This window comes from Trichoderma camerunense, assembly GCF_050948025.1.
Source record: "Trichoderma camerunense strain CBS 138272 chromosome Unknown V8C40scaffold_15, whole genome shotgun sequence".
NCBI classification, from domain to species: domain Eukaryota; kingdom Fungi; phylum Ascomycota; class Sordariomycetes; order Hypocreales; family Hypocreaceae; genus Trichoderma; species Trichoderma camerunense.
Genome location: NW_028145355.1, coordinates 845,604 through 863,956, shown reverse-complemented (window position 1 = coordinate 863,956; position 18,353 = coordinate 845,604). Strand labels below are relative to the sequence as shown.

Here is an 18,353-nt window from a genome sequence, read left to right as displayed (position 1 = left end):
TACTAGCAGGTAAGTGATCATCTTTGCATATCTAGTGCTTTGCTTTGAGGTGATGGTAGTTCTCCATGTAAGACGGACTTGTATAAACCACGCAGCGATTTAACCAGGACCGGTAGCTTCATACGACACGGTACATGGACACGAGGGAATCCCCAGAGCTAGCAGGGTTTTTTCCAAGCTTGAATCTTTCGTTCCCCGCCAACGGGCCGATTCAGCGTCTAATATGTCTTCAGACATTCATATATACAAACGCCGGGGCATCCACCAGATGACTTGAATCATTCCCAGCACGAATTGCTTTGGCGAATTAATCGCACAGTTAATCGGGCGTCTGTTTTTCATCTATCGCCGATGTTGACGCTCACTGGCGGGGGCTCTGGGTTTAAACACTGTCGGCGTTGTTCAAACCCCGCGACCAGTCAGAAAAAGGTTGGTCGCTTATTAGAGCAACGAGCTCCATAGGGGTTTTGGCGTTTTACCGGCCAGACAGGGTTGTGAATTTTGAGGTTACACAAGGTGAAGACAGAACGACAGGTGATGACTTTCGGCGAATCTTACCGTAGAGCCAACTTGGTCGACACCGACTGATTCTACAGAGTACAGTTTCAGTAATCTCTCTGAACCTTGTACTTCTCGAAAATTTGGGGCATTAACGACGGCCTAGAGTTAATGGACGAGTAAACCGAGTAACAAAAAGGACCGATAAATCACAGTAAGTGGAAACGTTAGGAGAGTAAAAAGAAGAGGCTCAAAATGAAGAGGATTTGTAGGGGAAATAGCTGGATCCACGGTCTGATTAACCTGGTGTAGGTTAGTCATGATTAGTGATTGTCTATGTTTGCTCCGGATGCATGACCTTTTGCCGGATGTGGTGAGCAAGCGTACAAGTAGTGGCAATTGATCGCGTGTTTTTCGGATTTCAAGACAAAATATTGAATGTTCATGGCAAGTGCGGTGGAAATCGAGCTATATGTATGACTTCTTGGTCGTTCTGGTGGATATCATTGCTTTGGAACTATGGTAGTGAGTTCATTGATCGTCGTTGCAGACAAGCAGCATCACCTACTAGACCTTTTGTCTCTTCTGTACGACTATCTTCGATTTTGCCGAGAACCAGATGCACACGTAGATAAAAATCCATCTACAAAACCAAATGCAATTCAGAAACCGATGTCGGCCCCATCCTCCTTAAAAACAAGACTCTTGGCAAAGCTAGTTTTCCGCGATGCATATAAGATGGTGGTCAACATACTACCTCGATTAGGAGGTTCAAAGAGATGCAGATACATAGCCGCGAAGCCGTCTATCTTGGGTGCATGACATGACCCCCATCCAGTTGTGAGAATTCATGCGGAATTAACTACTAACGCCCCGTTGGACGGATGATAAGAATCAAGGGCGGCAGCTACTGTAGAAACGGCAAGCCGGTTGAAGATCCCTGCACTCTTCGACGGGCAATCAATGCGCATCGCCGCTAGTTTTCTCGACTCTGGGGGCGGGAAATCCACTGTGGAATGACTTTAGCATAGATAGTGCCCATGGCTGCTTATTCTGCGTTGCGGGAATCAAAATCCCCTCTTCTCCTAAGCATGATCCCATCAGCATGTGTGATACAGGGACGGGACAGGCGTGATGCTGATGCTGATGTTGATGCCAAGTGTCCAATTAGCCGTCGGTTGCACTAACAATGGTTATCTTCCACCACGAATGCAATATTGGACAAGGGATAGAAGGACACAATTCAGTTTGCTATTTTGAAGTCTCGGTAGTAGTCCGAGGGAAAAGGTGTCTGTTGAAATAGACCGCTATAGCAAAAGTGATGTGACCACTCCAGTCTGTGTATAGCGTTGTATCTCTACATAAAGCATCCTAGTCATTCTGACAGTGTTTGCATTCAAAACTATCCAATGAGATACAGAGACCAGACTCCCTGCGTGACGCTCATGATGCCACCTGTGGGCAGCACAGCCATCTTCCTCTATCAACAGATCCATCTCAACTGGCCATAGTGCCATATAAGCAATATCTAAACCATCAAAGGAGGTATCATAAAAATCTCGTCATGGGTATCATAAAAAAACAGACAAACAAACAGACAAAACAGCGCTCGCTCATCCTCAACACATGCATGTAGTGAGTGAAACTGCCAACCGGGAATCTCTTCATGAGCCATCCAAAAAGACTTCGCCGCTGCACCCAGCCCTGCCAGGATAACGACCATGCCTTTGGAACAAGCCCCATCGCAACTCACATACTTGCTCAGCTACGTCGCTGCCTCCGACCCTGTCAGAATAACGACCATGCTGCATGCAAGATGATGCTCATGTCACGAGGTGCCAGGAGTCAAGCATCTGAACGACTGCCCGCTGCCCCCGGCCCTGCCAGGTTAACGGGTATGTCCTCCAGTTGACTCGCACTCAGTCCCAGATCCCCGGCGAACTGAATCACCTCACCCTTGATACTGTGCATGCCGTGCCATCGTCGCCCAGCTGCCATAGTTTGCAGTTGGAGTCCCGTCTGGATGATCGTTTTGAATGCAAAAATATTTCGACCGCAGGCGAGAGAGCTTCGTGTCGTGGCTTGTCCCGCTTGTTCCGCTTGTTCCCTCCATCTTTGTTCATCTTGGGAGGAGGCTGTCGTTGTTTTCTTTGAGGAGCTGATTTTGATGTTGCGTCGCGTTGTTGTTTGCGGCGTTGGCGAGAGAGTAACCTGGAGGTCTTTGGTGTAGATTGCGGCAATTTGATAGAATTAGACTCTACGGTTGGAATCTCCCATTCGTCGCTTTCGGTTAGGTCCTGCTCGGAAGGCTCTGGGCTTGGTAGCGGATTTTGGTGATTGGTAGATGTGTCGCTGTCGTATTCATCGTGGAATAGCATGGCTTCCATGTGTGATCGGACGTAGAGCTGCTCCATCCAGTTTGGTTCTTCTTCGCAGGGATTGTATTCGATGCTTGGCCACGGCTCCGAGCTCGTATCTGGCGATTCGGGACTTGGACTTTTCCGAGCCCGCTTTGCGTCTGGTTCCTCGAGATGCTCGAGAGTGTCGTCGGACTGGGAATCGGACTGAGATTCTAGCGTTCTCTTGCGCTTATGCCGTGGTTGTCTTTCGGGACTGGCCATCGACAGCGGCGGCGAGTATGGCGAGTGCAGTGCGTGAATGTTGGGAATATGGCCGTCGTGAATAGCATCGTGAATTGCTGGTTGCTGCAGCTTTGCCCTTTTGCGGGCCAAAGGCGCTTCGGCGTCGGATTTCCGTTTCGCCATGATTTCGGACGGTGGAACACCAATTCTTTCTGCAACTTTTCGGGTCGTGGCGATGCGTGCAAATGTCGTGGAATTGATCGCTGCGTGGTGAGGCTGATGTTGGGATGTTGAAGCTGCACCGCTTTTATTGATTAAGGGAGATGATTCGATATGGGAAGGTCACGTGATGTCAAGGTGTCCGCCCGGCAATAATAATTGCAGCAACCAGGTAAACAGAAATTATTAACAACAGAATGCTAGAGACGCTGAAGAAAATATCGTATGACAAATAACGGATTGCAAATAAATAAAAGAATATTGATCATAGATAATGAGACAACTAGTGATGATCAGTGGACTTTGTATCGTGTAATATGGTGTCGATGTTGTGGTGTTTTGCTCAGTATTTTTGTCACCCTCATTGGTCAAGATGCTGACATAATACAGCCAGAGCATCAAGGGGCTGCAGGCATCAAATCGAATCTCACGCTGAGCTTCTCATACTCCTCTTCAATTCAGCATCACTTCTCTCAACGCCATCGCGCATTATGCCCCCCTCATGACGCCCATCTCATAGAACGCCAAACTATCTGTTTCAGTGACGTAGACGACAAAAATCCTCATGGCAGACGATACATCAGAAGCGCAACCGGCGCCTCTCACTGAAGCCGTGACTTTTGCACGCTTCTCAGCTGCCAATACGGCTGCGATTCATCTCTTGGACAATATCCGAACTGAACTGTCACCTTCATCTCTCAAACGCCATGGAAACACAATCGGCTACGAGCTGTCAATACCGCTATCATCACCCAGCAAGCATGGCTCCAAAGACGTCTGGCGAATAGGCGCCGGTCCACCCACAGCAATCGTTGAGCGGAAATTGGACCATCTCAAGCCAGACATTCTGCTGTGTCCGCCAGATGGATCGCTAAGTGCCACTTTAGCGCGTCAATTTATTAAAGACTTACATGCCGCCATTCGCTTTCATGCAAAATCTGGTGTGCTGATGCTCAAGACAACATCCAGTCGGCCCGTCACATATGAGCATGGTGATATGGATCAGACAGACTTGGACCTGGCTTTGCGCAAGATTCAAAGCTGTGTCATGCGACGGAGCCATAATTTCATTCGGTTCGGTGATTATCGCTTTGTTCTTGAATTCGTCGCTCCAGATCAAGAGTTGGACAAGATCAAAACACATCGAAGCGGTTATCGTGGACTTTACCCTTCACCAGCACTCAACCCCGCCTTGATGACACGCTCCAAGACATCTTGGAACATCTGGCTACACAACAAGATACCCGACACATCAATCACATCAGGCGTCAACATTTACACAGGAGAACCAGTCGCCGTCAAACAACTACACAGCAAAACAGCACTACTACCATACACCAGGAACCGACTCCAGGTTGCTCGTCAGTACGACAAGAAGCGGGACCAGGGCGTGCTCGGCATCATAGATGTCTGGTGTGAACATGACATCTCCCCTCCCTGCTTTTCCAATCGGCTCGAGAAAGTCGATGACGATGGCTGTGAGCGGACATTCTATTCCACGCCTTTGGCCAAGAATAATTTTCGCGATATGCCATGGGTGAATATCGAATTCGAGAAACGCCTTGCATTGTTTTACCAGACTTTACTGGGTCTAGCTGACCTACACCAACAAAACATTACTCATGGAGACATTTTGCCAGAATCTCTACTCATCTTCACCGAAAATGAATCCACAACAAAGGCCCAATCCCCTCCTAGGAGAGCAGTGATTTCTCTCAACATGCGAAAGCGAAAGAAGAAGCCAGACCCGAGCGTTTGCGTAGCGCCCGAGGTCTGGAGTAGTCAGAGTGAGCAGAATCCAGATTTGGACGAGACCAAACTTGACATTTGGGCACTTGCAGCCTCATGGCTATTTGCTTTTACTATCCCTCCAAAGAACATGAAGATTAGAAAACAGTCATATGGCGGCTTAAAGATGACATTAGATGCTCAGTCTAAAAGGGAGCTGATAATGGAACCACTGGTCAAACTTTTACGGCAAATGCTAGCATGGAAGCCACAGGATCGTCCGAGTGCGGCAGACGCTCTTGTAGATAAAGTGTGGGATTCCATCCGAGACAAGCTGCAGGAAGAGGAGGACACCAGGAAGCGGAAGCGATTGGACATGATGAAGAGTGTTGACGGCGGAGACAAGCGAGTCAGAATACTTTCGCCTGATCCGGATAATGACTAGATAATCCTAATATTGATTTGGCGAATAGCGGTTGTAGATTACTGCTGATTACTGGATCTATCCGCAGATACCTGATCCATCTCTGTCTACCTGTTCTTAACCACGTGCTGTACATCAACCCGGTGTACTTGTGCTTTGTTGACAAAATATATCTCATCAATAGGCAACTCCTAGTTAGCTGTTGTTTGCGGTGCACGGTCATCACGTCAATAGTTTAACGTCAACGTCAATAGTTTACAGGCGCTGGGACATGGAACCACATTTGCGGCTGAAAAGCTCCAAGTTTCATGGAAGGAATGCCATCATCACACAGCTAACTCATTAGCTTCGATCTCGGCCCACAGCCTAATATAGCTGCCGCCAAGCCGCCCAACTTTAAAATTAACCATATTTTGTTTAGGAATAACTGCTGTGTCCGACGGTTCACCAGCGGTTCACTAGTAACCCAGACTGTCAATTGTCTTCTTTTAGATTCCTTCATGTTGCCAAATGGGACGGTAGCATGGCATAGAAACGGCCACATTAAGGTGAATCGTCAACCGAGTAACCAGAAAGGCTAGCTGTTTGTGGCTTCGACCCATCCGCAGTTTTTACTGGATACTATTCTCCACCATTGACTTACAAGGCATTCATCAGGATTTTCCAGAAGTTTAGGATCTCGGCACTATCTTTGTTCATTATCGACCATTGTTGAACGAAGGAATGTCGACCGCCTCGCTTCAGTTTCTCGAGTATGTCCCTACCATTAGCGCTGACAACCAGTAAATCACAACAAGTAAACTCAGTGCTTGTCGTCTCTGACAACAGCAGCATTACCTGTCGGCACCATAAGTACCTAGAGATATAATTCATGAGAGAAATCTACTACCAAAAGCTTTTTAGGTGAGTATTTGGGCAATTATTAGAAGGGGAATGTCGAGTATATCGAGTGAATATTGAGAGGTAAAGTGGGAACATGAAGAATTAATATGTCATGGTAGGTTCCGGTGGTGGGTGTGCTCGGATCGGACGACCAATTCATCATATCGGAGTTTAGAGATGTGTCCATTGATCCATTGTGAAGAAAATTGAGAACAGCTCGAAACAAGTTTCCGAAGAAGAAGAAGGCGTGCGGGCTAAAATGAAGCCGAGTGAAGAGAGCATGAGAATAGTAGCCCAAATGTCTACAATCAAAGGGTTCCACTTGATTCCAAATGAATTGATCGTTCCCCCCCCCTCCATTTGTCCGAAGTGCCGCTTTTTAGGTGAGTGTTTGGCCAAGCAGCAGAAAGACAAGGTTAAGCACACCGAATAAATGTTGAAAGACAAAGTGGGTGCTCGGATCGGACGGTCTATTTCTTCTATCCAGGCTTTGAACTCTGTCTATAGGCCTGGATGTGAGAACAAATGACAATGGGCTGCAACACGTTTCTGAATAGGAAAGTGCAGGGGCCCGAAGGAACATAGCGTGCGGAGAGTAGCGAGGCACTCAATTTCCACACATCAAAACTCAAAATCCACACATTATTAAACTGCATTGGGCAAATGGGAGGGCTCAGATAATAATTGTTAGTAAAAAATATACAAACTGTTATTTTCTTTTATCTTAGGTAAGTCAAAGAAAGGTAGGAGCAAACCACTCAGTTGGATTCAGCTCATCCAGCTAGATTAGGTGATCTAGCCGGATTAAGTCCATCAGATATGGTAGCTATTGAAAAGAAATGACGGTTTGCATCTTCAAAATAATCGCCAAGGGGTGCTCTTTCCTAATGTAGTTTAAAGGCGTGTGGATTTAAACTTTTGATCTGTGGAAATGGAGTGCCTCGATAGTAGCCCAAAACTCTACAAAGGCTTCTAGTTGATTGCAAATGAACCGGTCGATTTTTCTTTCCATTTGTCAGAATTTAAGGTATAATGTAACGCAACTTACAGATCTTTTCTGACCACTGCCGGAAGATTTCTGACCATCATCAGAAGAGCTTTCATGATACGTAGGTCTGCTTACTGACTGACTGAGTGCTCTTTATGTTAACCATGGTGGGGTTTCCGGTATAAATCTTGGTTATTTCCCGTTGAAATATAAGCCTCAATAGTCTTATAGGCTTCAGTCCTTTTGTTTTTAAATATTTACCGTTTCAGATTCAATCCTAGATCAAATCTATATAAACAATGGAGACTGTTCTTATCATTGGTGGAACTGGAACCCAGGGAATTCCTATCGTCAAAGGTATGCATCATCATTCATTTAAGTGACAGCACACTAATATATAAAAGCATTGACGTCGGATGGTAAATATGCCGTACGAGTTATAACAAGGAACGCGGCTACATCGGAAGCCCAAATGCTTGCAAAGCTACCCGGAGTTACCATTGTGGAAGGTAACTCCTATGACGAACCAACGCTCCGCAACATCCTCCCCGGCGTTGATCGTATGTTTGCCAATACTAATGGGCCTGCACTCGGTGAAATGGCCGAGATATACTGGGGCATTCGCTTGTATGAGTTAGCCCGAGAATTTGGTGTTAAGCACTTTGTTTACGCCGGCCTCCCCTATGTTTCCAAACTGGGCAACTTTCACGACAAATACAAGGTGGGGCACTGTGACGGAAAGGCCAAAGTTACGGAATTTATTTCTGCGCAGCCGAAAAGTCCCATGGCCTGGTCAATTATAACGTCCTGCTTATACATCGAAAGCCTCACGGAGTTTTTGGTGCCGACATATGATCCGACCAATGACGTGCATGTGTTTGCATTGCCTCTTGGACAAGGCAAATGCCCTATGATATCTCTCGATGACAATGCGGCCTATATCCGATGGGCGCTCGACAACCCATCACAAAGCAACGGGCTGAACCTGAATGTCGTGACAGAGGCCGTCACCGGTGATGAGCTCGCTGCAGCATTTTCCAAGGTTACGGGGAAGAAATCAGTATACAAGGATATTTCTCTGGATGAATATTTTCGCCTTCCACTTTTCCCGGATCCCGATGCCAAAATGGGGCCTCCTAGTGCATCCTCAGCAAATACTCTAATCACTTTTCGAAAGAACTTTTCTGGTCTCTGGAATAGTTGGAAGGACGAGTTATGGGCAGGGGATTATGAAGTGTTGGATAGGGTCTTGCCAACGCGAATTAAAAGCGTGGAAGAGTGGATGGCGAAGACGGGCTATACGGGCAAAGCCGTACGACTTCTCAGAGATTTCAAGTTTATTGAAAAATGAGTTGAACTCTACCAAATAAATATTTCGCTTCTATCCTAGTCTTATATGTCAACAAAGTGCTATGCCAACAGAAATTTCTCCCCTGTCTCTCTTTATTCTTTTGCATCCTGAGTGATTTCGCGACTACTCGCGATAGCAGCCGTCGTAAGAACACATGATCCAAGAACCACAGCAGTTCCACCAAAGATCTGAGCGTAGAGGAAATCACCACCACGAAGATCAATCAGTGCACCGGCAATAGGCGGACCAGTAAGACAAGCAAAACTGACAATGGTGAAAATCATGCCAACCCGGACGCCCATCTTTTGGCGGTCTTTGGTCAAGCTACCCACGCTGCCTACAAAGAGACTCTGCACGGCGTTTGCAAAGAAACCGTAGATAATGATCCATGCCAAGAGTCCCGAGTATGAGTTCACCAGCCTCCAGAAGTACAAAAGTACTCCTGCACCAAATGTAAGAGGAATCAACACATGTAGTGCATTGCCGATGACGCGTGCTGCGAGCCAAGCTGGGAAGATGCGACCCGGAATACCGATGCCGTTGATGGCGATAATGAGGTAAAAAGACTGAGCAGGTGGAACGTGAATGACGTGGGAGCCGAATATCGAAATCTGCGTTTAAAAATTATTAGACAACGGCAGAAAGGGAAGATAGGAGATACATACATAGTAGTAGGCAAAGTAGAGACCCCAGAGTGTTAGGAAAATGCCAATGGCGTAGAGTGAGTAAGGAAGCTCTTTGAAGGCTGTCCATTCAACAAGAGGGCCAGACTTTCTTGCCGCGACCCGTGGTTTCACGACGAGCAGGGTGATTGCCGAGTTAAATACAAAAACAAACCCCATCACACGCACCGACCAAGGCTCTCCAAGACGCGGGAGCAACTGCTTCGCAATGGCAGGAAACACCATTCCACCTGTAGCAGCGCCGGCAGCAGCAAAGGAAACGGCCAAAGCCCTGTTCTTGTCATCGTAGTATGTGCTTATGAGAGAGATCATGGGACAAAATATTAATCCATCTCCAAGACCGACGCAGATGCCCTGCGCCAGCAAAAGTTGCCAATATGTGGTGGCAGAAGCTGCAGCGAATATCCCCAGGATCTGGAAGGCGCAACCTATGGCTAACGTGATGCGGAGATATCCTGCATCGAGGCTGCGACCCGAGAAGGTGCCGACGAAAAAGACGAGTAGCAGTTGGATGCTACCAATCCAAGATATATCGGATTGCGAGCGACCCAAGGTCGAAATGTAATAAGATTGAAAGAGGCCCCAAGATCCAATATAGCCAAATGTGTCAAAGATCATCAAGTGACCAGCTAATATCTGAAGATGTGCAGTCCATCTGGAAGGAGATGTTGGGTCCATCGCCCGGGAGGGGGGACTTGACGATGATTCTTCCGAGGTCTCGACAACCTCGGTCTTTTCGGGGTCGACAACCGAGTTGTCTACCGAGTTGTCCATTTCTCGGTACGATTTTCTTTTGGTTTCTCTTGCCAACTTTCTGCTTAATGAACTTTTGAGACACAACATATAGGTGGTTGAGACTAGCTCTCCACACTACCGGAAATACGATCGCCGGCTTAGAAGGGAAGGAAAATTTTCATTGGTAGCCGCATCAGCACAGCAACTAATGTCGGTCAGAAAGGTAGTGTAAGCGGATGATGCTTAGAAAGGCAGGTTGCGTGACTCCTCCATCTCAAGGGTTAATTTGTCGAAACCTGTTCACTTCAGAAGTCACAAGGCTGGCACTGTATAGTGGCGTCTTTATGGCGCAAATATGGTTTCTGCTTGCGAGGGGAAATAGTACGAAGAGCTAAAAATCAAGGATTGGAAACCCGCCAGGAATTTCACCTTCTATTAAGAGACATAAGCAGAGGATACCAGTTCAGGTATTGTCTTGGCGTATCTGATATGCCTGGGATCTTCTGTTTCCCAGAGAGTATATAATGACTTAGTCACAGTATGACGAACAACGGTGTTCCTGTGCAACAAATCAACCATACCTATGCAAGAGGTATAAGCCCCTGAATGAAGTAAAAACTAAATGCAAATTCTGCAGCCAAATCTGGAAGTTGCCGGGGAGTTAAAGGGACATGAATCGGACATCTCACTTTTGCATGTGGGCTACTAGGCCTATGGGTTACCATATAGAGTATTATTGTCATATCCTCAGAAGTGTTTAGGGTTTTACGTGCTTATAGTGGATCTGGCTGTCTGAATCCGGCCGAAGCTGATGGGCTCAGTCGGTAGTTGGAATTGTGCCGAGTCTCAAATGTTACCCCGTCAGCAAAGTACTGACACACCAGATGCTCAAATGTGCGGAAGGATTCAAGGTTAGGATTGGATCTGCATGCGCCATGCACACCGCCTGTAGGGCTGGAACTTGCCGAATACCACACACGCACTATTGAAAAATCCGCGGGATGAGCCGTCGACTAAAGCAGAGCATCGGATTTTAAGCAACATCAGTACTGGATAGACTAATTGTTATTGTTATTGCCATAAACCTGTTTCATGATACTATGTGTTGCTCGTATAATAGTAGTGGTTTCCGGAGTTTGGAAAGTTAGTACACTCCGTTAGTTGCGAAGCATGGATATTCTAGAAGCCAGGTTGCATCGTACGAGTACGATAGCAAGTTGCTTACTTGATACTAGTAGATCTCACCTGCGTACCAGCGAGAGTCAGTGCTGCAAGCAAATCTTATGCGGTGAATCATTTCACCGTAGGATTTTACGAGCTGTGGGGCAAAACTTGGCATCTCCTATTGTAGATCTTGGGAAGGCTGAAATAAGAAAGCAAACATAATCTTGGCACATGCTTACCAAAGAACAATATTCATTGTTCCACGAGACCTTTTGAAGATTCTGTCCCGCTTTTCATTTCTCTTCCATCACTTTTCGGTTGCATCATTGGGGCTGGTATTGATGCTACCATGCACGCTCTGGCCAATGCGGCAATAGAGTCTGGCCAGCCAAGGCAGGCAAGTGTTGACCAGCTGAGATCTTTCTCTCTCCAAAGCCGGCTCGGGCGTATTACTAGTTGAGGCGATCTGTCTAGGGCTTAGAAATCCTCTTGCCTAATGAAGACCCTGTAGAGGCAGGCATAACTAAGGCAGGCGTAAGTAAAACACTAGTGGCAATATGTGTCGTCTTATATAATTCATCGTATAATTCTATCATATATACGACTATAAATAGGCTATTCAGTGTTGTCCTGATACTCGACTACTTGGCATGAATCATTAACATCTTCAATTTAATCATCCATTCACAGTATATATATTGACTGCAAAGTCCTCCGCAACTGTTCTTTCTTTCATCCAAATCAATACCCCATACAGCATCGTTCCTTCCTGGATTCTCGAACTACTCTTTCTTAATTTACTTTGCCTTTGTTTCAATATTCTCAACATGTCTATTTTGGCTTCGAAAACTATTGCCATCAACATTGTTGATGTGCAAGACGGCCATGGTTTTGCCGTCGAATCTCAGATTGGAGACTTCAACCGTTTAGCCCTTCTAGAGGCTCAAGTCAAAGAGCTTACACAGTGGAAGCGATCAATCAGCCCAGCAATCACCTCTATCTCATCCAGTGCTTCAGACTCTGGATCAGATTCTGATACTCCCTCTTCAGAACTATCACTTGATACGAAAGAACTGCTTCCACCTCCCGTTTCTATTGGCAACGTTGTCAAACCATTAAAAGCTGCAGCAAGAAATAATCTCCCAGCAAAGAAGCCAGATATGGATATGACATCGCGTATCTTGACCATCATCCAAGGATACGGTCATAATGAAGAGAACGCCGAAGGCGAGCAATGGCTGGGTCGTGCAAAATTCGTCCCACGTGTTCAAAAGCACGTTGACAGCAATGTACCAATCGAGCTTGTTCTTCCTGCATTCCCCTGGAAGAGCGTGAACAAGGTGGAAAAGGTTCTTGGAGCTTTGCCCGATTTGGGCGAGGAGCTGGCCCTGGGCCGTCTCCAAAATCTCTGCGAGGATATCCAAGAAATTTACGCCCCTGGAGCTTACGTGACCATTACTTCAGACGGCCTTGTCTATAGCGACCTTGTGGGTATTTCGAGCGAGGAAGTTTTTGAATACGGCTTGAACCTGCAACGCATAGCCGAGGCAAAGGGTTATGACCGTCTCAAGTTTATGCGAATCATGAATCTGGTTGGCGTTAGCGACAGCATCCAGATGACCAAGGAGGAGTATGTCAGCCGCGTCGATGAGTCCCGCAGGATGCTCGTGGAAAAGTACATGCCCAAGGGATTCGACGCTCGTGAGGCCATCGCCAACGACCCGGATATCAACCTCACCTATTGCGGCTACATCATCTTCCTCAACAAGGATTTGCGCTACAGCCCTGTAACGGCCAATGTTACCACCAAGGGAGAGTATAAGCGAACGGTTAAGCGAGTCGCCAGCGACATGATTACCCGTGGCAAGGTGAGATCTTTATTTTGGGCGATCCCGGCACTGGTTACGTTGCATGACTTCTAAACTAACATATTTCAGGCCTTTGCCGCTGCTATTGATGACAACTTTCCCGACCACGTTCGTCTGTCTATCCATCGATCCACTGGTACCAACAAGCTGTCGTTCCCTCTGATCCCTCAGCCGAGCCACTTCTCCATGACCCCGTGGCATTGCTGTCTTGCCGTCACTTCCAAGGGCCAGTTCCGCACCGCTCACGCCATTGAGCTGCGCGAGTCATTTGATGTCATCGAACAAAACGGACGGCCTTACTATTACCGCGATCGGTCAGATGTGTGGAAGTGGGATGTGCCTGTTGAGTTTGAGGTTTTCTACCCTAGAGGACTGTATATCCGAGCGAAGGCAGCTGAGGGTGAAGCTGCGCCAAAGATTGGCCCTAATGAGCTTGCCAAGATTAAGCAGCTGAGCAAAGGATTTTCGCCTGTTATTCCTATGGGGTTTGCTTAGTTGTTCGGAGTTGGTTACGAGCTTGATTGCTTCGGTACAAAGTTGGAGTTGTGTTAGTGTTTTCTTTTTTACTCTTCTAGTAGATAAAAGTTTTGTTTTAGCTTTTGGCACAATTGAGCGATGTTTTATTACAACAGCCTGAGTGAATTTGCCCCTAATAGCTATTTACCTTTGCTACTTGGAGTTTGATCACATGTAGTAGCTGTTGAGACTGTTTGATGAGTTATAGCGCGAAAGTGAGTGTCGGATTTGAAACCTCAAGGCGCTGACTTTGACCGATATGGGTCTACAGGGGATGTCAATGCTACAATGACATAATCTATATTATATCAGCACTCTCCGTTTTACATGAAGTAACTTATAGTCCGGGAATTATTAATTGCATGCATTTACGTGTATCTTCTCGCTTGAAGCCGAGCTGTGTGAGTACATGGATTGTGTCTCATCGCGTCGATGCGGTGAAACAGCATGGTTAGATGCTCGTATCAATGCCGAAAGTCGCGGGCGATGACCTTTGCCCTAGTTATCCTGGCATACGCGCAAGTGCATATCTACGTACTCCATTCTCAATCTTTAGACTTTAACATGCTTATATTTATTACTCAGCATTGCTGGCTATTTTATGGTTACTGTTAGAATTGATTAAGTTGAGTTCCAGAGCCGAGGCTATGGGAATTAGCGCGCCTCGGTCGACACAGCCAGAGTAAATTCTCTTTCAAGCTTTCGGGATTTACTTGGTAAAAAGGCGAAACTCGATGCGGCCTAGCCCATGTCCTTTCGCATTATTTCCAGTTTCTCACAGAGATGAAGAACTCAAACAATAGAATTGTTACGTGGCAAAGATTTATGTATCAGATTTTAATAAATAGATGCTCAGTAAATTCATCAACTTTACTACCAACTCAAGTCTATACTAGCTATAAAATCCCAACTTGTTATAAAAGCTTATTGTGCCTACTATTTGTCCTTGGCGAAAAAGCCTTGGTCACGGTAATCCTTCAGCACCGACGAAGGCTCTCCGGTATAGCCAACCTTGACCATCCATTCCTTGACCGACTTGACTCTGGTGGGCAAAATATCATCCAACAGAGCATAGTCTCTCTTGGTCAGCTCATCTTTCCAGGTATTCCAGAAGCCCGAAAAGTTCTGGCGGAATGTGAATAGGGTGGGATCATTGCCACCACCAGCAGCACGGCCAACAATCGCATCTGGCTCGGGGAAGATTCCCAACTTGAAGTATTCGTCCAAGCTGACATCCCAGTGACTTGCCTTTTTGCCGGTGACTTCGGTAAAGGCTGCGGCAACATCCTTCCATGCAATATCTTCAGTGCCAACATGGAGCTCAAGGCCGTTGCTGCGCTCTGGGTGGTCAAATAACCATCGGGCGTAAGAGCCATAATCTTCGAGATAAATAAGTGGCATCTTTGCAGTTCCAATAGGCAGAGCAAAGAGCATTGTTTCAGGGTCGCTTGGGTTGGGGAAAGGTCGAAGAAGTTCCGATAGACCTTCCATATAGAGGCATGAGGTCAAGACAGACCATGCCATTGGCTTAGTTGGCTGAGCTGCAATGAAGTCGACAACCTTGCCCTTTCCATCCAAATGCCCAGTTCTGTACTTGGGGTTGTAGTTTCCGAGCTTAGTGGCATATTCAAGACCGGCATAGAGGAAATGCTTCAGGCCAAACTGGCGGGACAATTCGTAAAGGCGGGTACCCCAATAGACCTCGGCCTTTTCTCCAATAGCAAAACCGTTGGTGTTGGCGAAAAGGTATGAGACACCCTCAAAAGCCTTCAGAAGGGTGGGCTCATGGTAACTATCCCCTTCGAAGATGGTGACTCCAGGGATTGCGGCGAGTTCCTTTGCTTCGGGAGAAGAAGCATTTCTGGTAAGGACACGGACGGCATATTTACCGTCAGACGCAAGGGCTGTAAAAACGTATTAGTGATGGAACTTTTTTCAGTACAATTAAGAGTGCAATTAAGAGTATACCTTTGACGACAGGGACTCCCTGGGCACCAGTGCCACCAATAACGAGGACTGTTTCAGGCATGTTGTAGATGTGGAGAGTAGAGTTTATGAGTTGAGCTTGAGCTTGAATGTTTCTTTGTAGTTGAGTAATTGTTGTGAAATTGTTGATGAGAATATTTTTGTTCTCTGGATATCATGAGGACTTATATAGATAATTGCATCAACTAGCATCCAGCGAATTCGTCAGGCCACTTTGCTTTAGGTTCAGCCATTATTGAATTCTTGTTGCCAGCCTCGGGTGAATTACATCACAAATGCGCAGGCAACTTTTCTCCAAAACCCCGCGACTAGGGTTGATACGCATCACTTTGGTTACCTTTCGCTAAGGATTCAGAACTATTCGCTTCTACTCGCCAAGGCTGTCGCTGACAGATTCTTTTCTACGCTTGAGCGGTTAGTCATTCACTGCATTACGTAGAGAGAGTTAAGTTCACGGTAAACTAATCAGCCGGGCGCTGCGCTGAAGGATGAAAAACTAATCATCGCGGTTTAGCGCGCTGCAGCCATGCATAACTAATCACGTCAGATCACTAATCATTATTTCTTTTACGAAGTCTATCTAGAAGAATATGCTTTGAAATGTCAATCGGAACATACAAAATTCCGTTCGCAGAAGCAAATAGTCTTCTGCTTTATAATTATGGAACTGAATGAATCGTTGGATGAGATTCAATGGCAAAAAGAATATTAAACAAATGGGTGAATGTTTAGACGGAGTTGTTATTACAGTGCCGCTACTCGCCCTAGGACTGTACGGTTATCCGCGAAAACTCAGCCAAAGACAACCTTTATCATCATACAGTAGAGCGAATTAATCGAGTCAATTCCTAGGGGTATACCTATTAAAGAAAGAATGAGCCTAAAATATCGTTTTCTATATGTGTCACTACTAATGCAACGTTCATGTCTTTTTTTCCCTAAGAAAATAAACGCTAGAACTAAGTGAGACAAATGTAGGCAGTAGATCAACATCACTGATGAAGAGAAACAGCTGGAACCAATTGGCACAAGTTGACCAATCTGTTCCTCATGCTCCTAAAAATCAGTAATCCCTTCAGCTAATTCAAGCCTTTGCTTTCCAATGAGACTGTGCAAAAGTGAAGCAGATGATACCGTTGTCAAGCCATTATGCCGACTTGATCTGGGGTAATAAATCAAAGTCTCAAACCGCATCTACACCACCAATACATACAAATTCACCCATTACAAAATAAAATGCCGCAAAGGGTATACAGGTATGGGTGTCTCTAAGTGAAAAAAAGTCTTTCTACTTCTGGCCGTGGAACTGCTTGTAACGAGTCAGCTTTAGGACTAATAGTAGACAAGATGACATCCACCACGCAATGCTCTCTGCTGCCTTGATACGGCAGGATATTCCTCGTCCCTTTGCCCGAAGGATTGTAAAATTAGCCTGAGTGCTCAGGTTAGGCTTCTAAAATGCAACGCCATGTCTTGGGCACAGGCCACCCCTTTTCACTTGAGTGAAGCCTTGACTAGCAACACCCCCTGGCTATTACAGGTAAGGAGAATCATATGCATGAACAAGTCAGAAGAATTTTCATTGTACAATACGATCTCGGACTCTCCGTGGATCGTTTCTCCCACACGGCGTCCTGATTGTCGACTTTCTCCGCTCTTACCGCCCCAAACCCTTTGGACACAACGGTGCATCTGGACGGCGACCTGGTCGGCGACCAGCAGTTGAGATGAGCCTATCATCACTCTGGACTCCCTATGATGATAGCTCGATGAGGGCTATATAACCGGGCTAGAATACAGCTATTCGAGGAAAAAAACACAGGCAAAAACGCGTTTGGTGGACGCAGTACCACGTAGGATTCCTCTAATCTACGATGTGGGTCAATATTACCTTGTTAAAACTGTTGAACTATGGCGCGGGGTTTTGTAGATGCCCCAATGATGGACTTTGCCATTGCTCGGACATCAGATGTCAGAGGCCATGTTCGGCCTAAATGAAACAAACTGTAACCGGGCGTCTGCTGATTGATATTAGCATCTCAGAGGAAGGACTATGTGCAGGATGGGAATGTAGATGCAGACAAAGGCCCCTTGACAGGAGCAGGTAGTAGTTTGCCTCGTATTTCTTAGACCGCATGACGCGTTGGCTTAGGCTCCAAGCGGATAGCAAGTCTAACCCATAGACGCGTTAAAGCTTGCAACTGCCGTCTCAAGAGCAGTTTCATCATGATAAGTCTTGGGGGTGACAAATATTTTACCAATTCTAGTGGTTCTTTTGTCAAATCTCATGCAAACGGTCACGATCTACACCTCAGGCTTATAAACTTCAGGGGGTCGCTGCTTTTGCGAGGCGAGTGGCCATGGTACCAGTCGCTCCGCTAGCGAGAACAACCCTTATTATGTTATTTGAACGCTTAATTTACTCTCCTAACCAATTCCTCGTACATAGTCTGTCAATCTACCTCTTGAAAGATCAGATGAGTCGATAATAGCTAATAGTTGTTCTTTAGATGACGGGCAAGAAGGATTACTCATAAGGGGCAACGAACTGGGGATACAGAATACCTCTTCTTACACCAACGTTGCGTTATTTCTAAGCGACAGGGTGATTTATCAATGCCAATCTTCCTCTCATATAGGCTAGTCGGGAGACTGTTATACCAATTCGCTCTGTGTAAGACGAATTTTGTAGATTAATTTAAAGCCCATGTGTGGTCCAATGAGAGAAT

At 46.2% G+C, this 18,353-nt stretch overlaps 6 protein-coding genes across 6 annotated transcripts; 3 read left to right on the top strand and 3 right to left on the bottom strand.

The window, feature by feature from the left end:
- Positions 1 to 1,734: 1,734 nt before the first annotated feature.
- On the bottom strand, positions 1,735 to 3,362 carry V8C40DRAFT_252094 (uncharacterized protein). The gene has a single exon (XM_083217312.1). The coding sequence runs from the start codon at positions 3,261 to 3,263 to the stop codon at positions 2,445 to 2,447; it is 819 nt and encodes a 272-aa protein (XP_083070648.1). The 5' UTR covers positions 3,264 to 3,362; the 3' UTR covers positions 1,735 to 2,444.
- Positions 3,363 to 3,735: 373 nt separating this feature from the next.
- V8C40DRAFT_66779 (kinase-like domain-containing protein) lies at positions 3,736 to 5,613 on the top strand. Its single transcript, XM_083223271.1, has one exon. It carries the CDS (start codon positions 3,865 to 3,867, stop codon positions 5,470 to 5,472), a length of 1,608 nt encoding a protein of 535 aa, XP_083070647.1. The 5' UTR covers positions 3,736 to 3,864; the 3' UTR covers positions 5,473 to 5,613.
- Positions 5,614 to 7,620: 2,007 nt separating this feature from the next.
- V8C40DRAFT_281342 (uncharacterized protein) lies at positions 7,621 to 8,672 on the top strand (the record flags this gene model as incomplete). Its single annotated transcript, XM_083221589.1, has 2 exons — positions 7,621 to 7,678; positions 7,726 to 8,672. The coding sequence occupies 2 exons, from the start codon at positions 7,621 to 7,623 to the stop codon at positions 8,670 to 8,672; spliced, it is 1,005 nt and encodes a 334-aa protein (XP_083070646.1).
- A 92-nt stretch (positions 8,673 to 8,764) lies between these two features.
- V8C40DRAFT_276511 (major facilitator superfamily domain-containing protein) lies at positions 8,765 to 10,033 on the bottom strand (the record flags this gene model as incomplete). The annotated part of the gene is made up of 2 exons (XM_083220854.1): positions 8,765 to 9,283; positions 9,338 to 10,033. The coding sequence occupies 2 exons, from the start codon at positions 10,031 to 10,033 to the stop codon at positions 8,765 to 8,767; spliced, it is 1,215 nt and encodes a 404-aa protein (XP_083070645.1).
- A 2,048-nt stretch (positions 10,034 to 12,081) lies between these two features.
- Positions 12,082 to 13,617, top strand: V8C40DRAFT_276510 (isocyanide synthase family protein; the record flags this gene model as incomplete). Its single annotated transcript, XM_083220853.1, has 2 exons — positions 12,082 to 13,122; positions 13,192 to 13,617. 2 exons carry the CDS (start codon positions 12,082 to 12,084, stop codon positions 13,615 to 13,617), a joined length of 1,467 nt encoding a protein of 488 aa, XP_083070644.1.
- An 897-nt stretch (positions 13,618 to 14,514) lies between these two features.
- V8C40DRAFT_66768 (uncharacterized protein) lies at positions 14,515 to 16,051 on the bottom strand. Its single transcript, XM_083223270.1, has 2 exons — positions 15,607 to 16,051; positions 14,515 to 15,542 (listed from the first exon to the last, which is right to left on the bottom strand). Exons 1-2 carry the CDS (start codon positions 15,665 to 15,667, stop codon positions 14,575 to 14,577), a joined length of 1,029 nt encoding a protein of 342 aa, XP_083070643.1. The 5' UTR covers positions 15,668 to 16,051; the 3' UTR covers positions 14,515 to 14,574.
- Between the last annotated feature and the right edge of the window lie 2,302 nt (positions 16,052 to 18,353).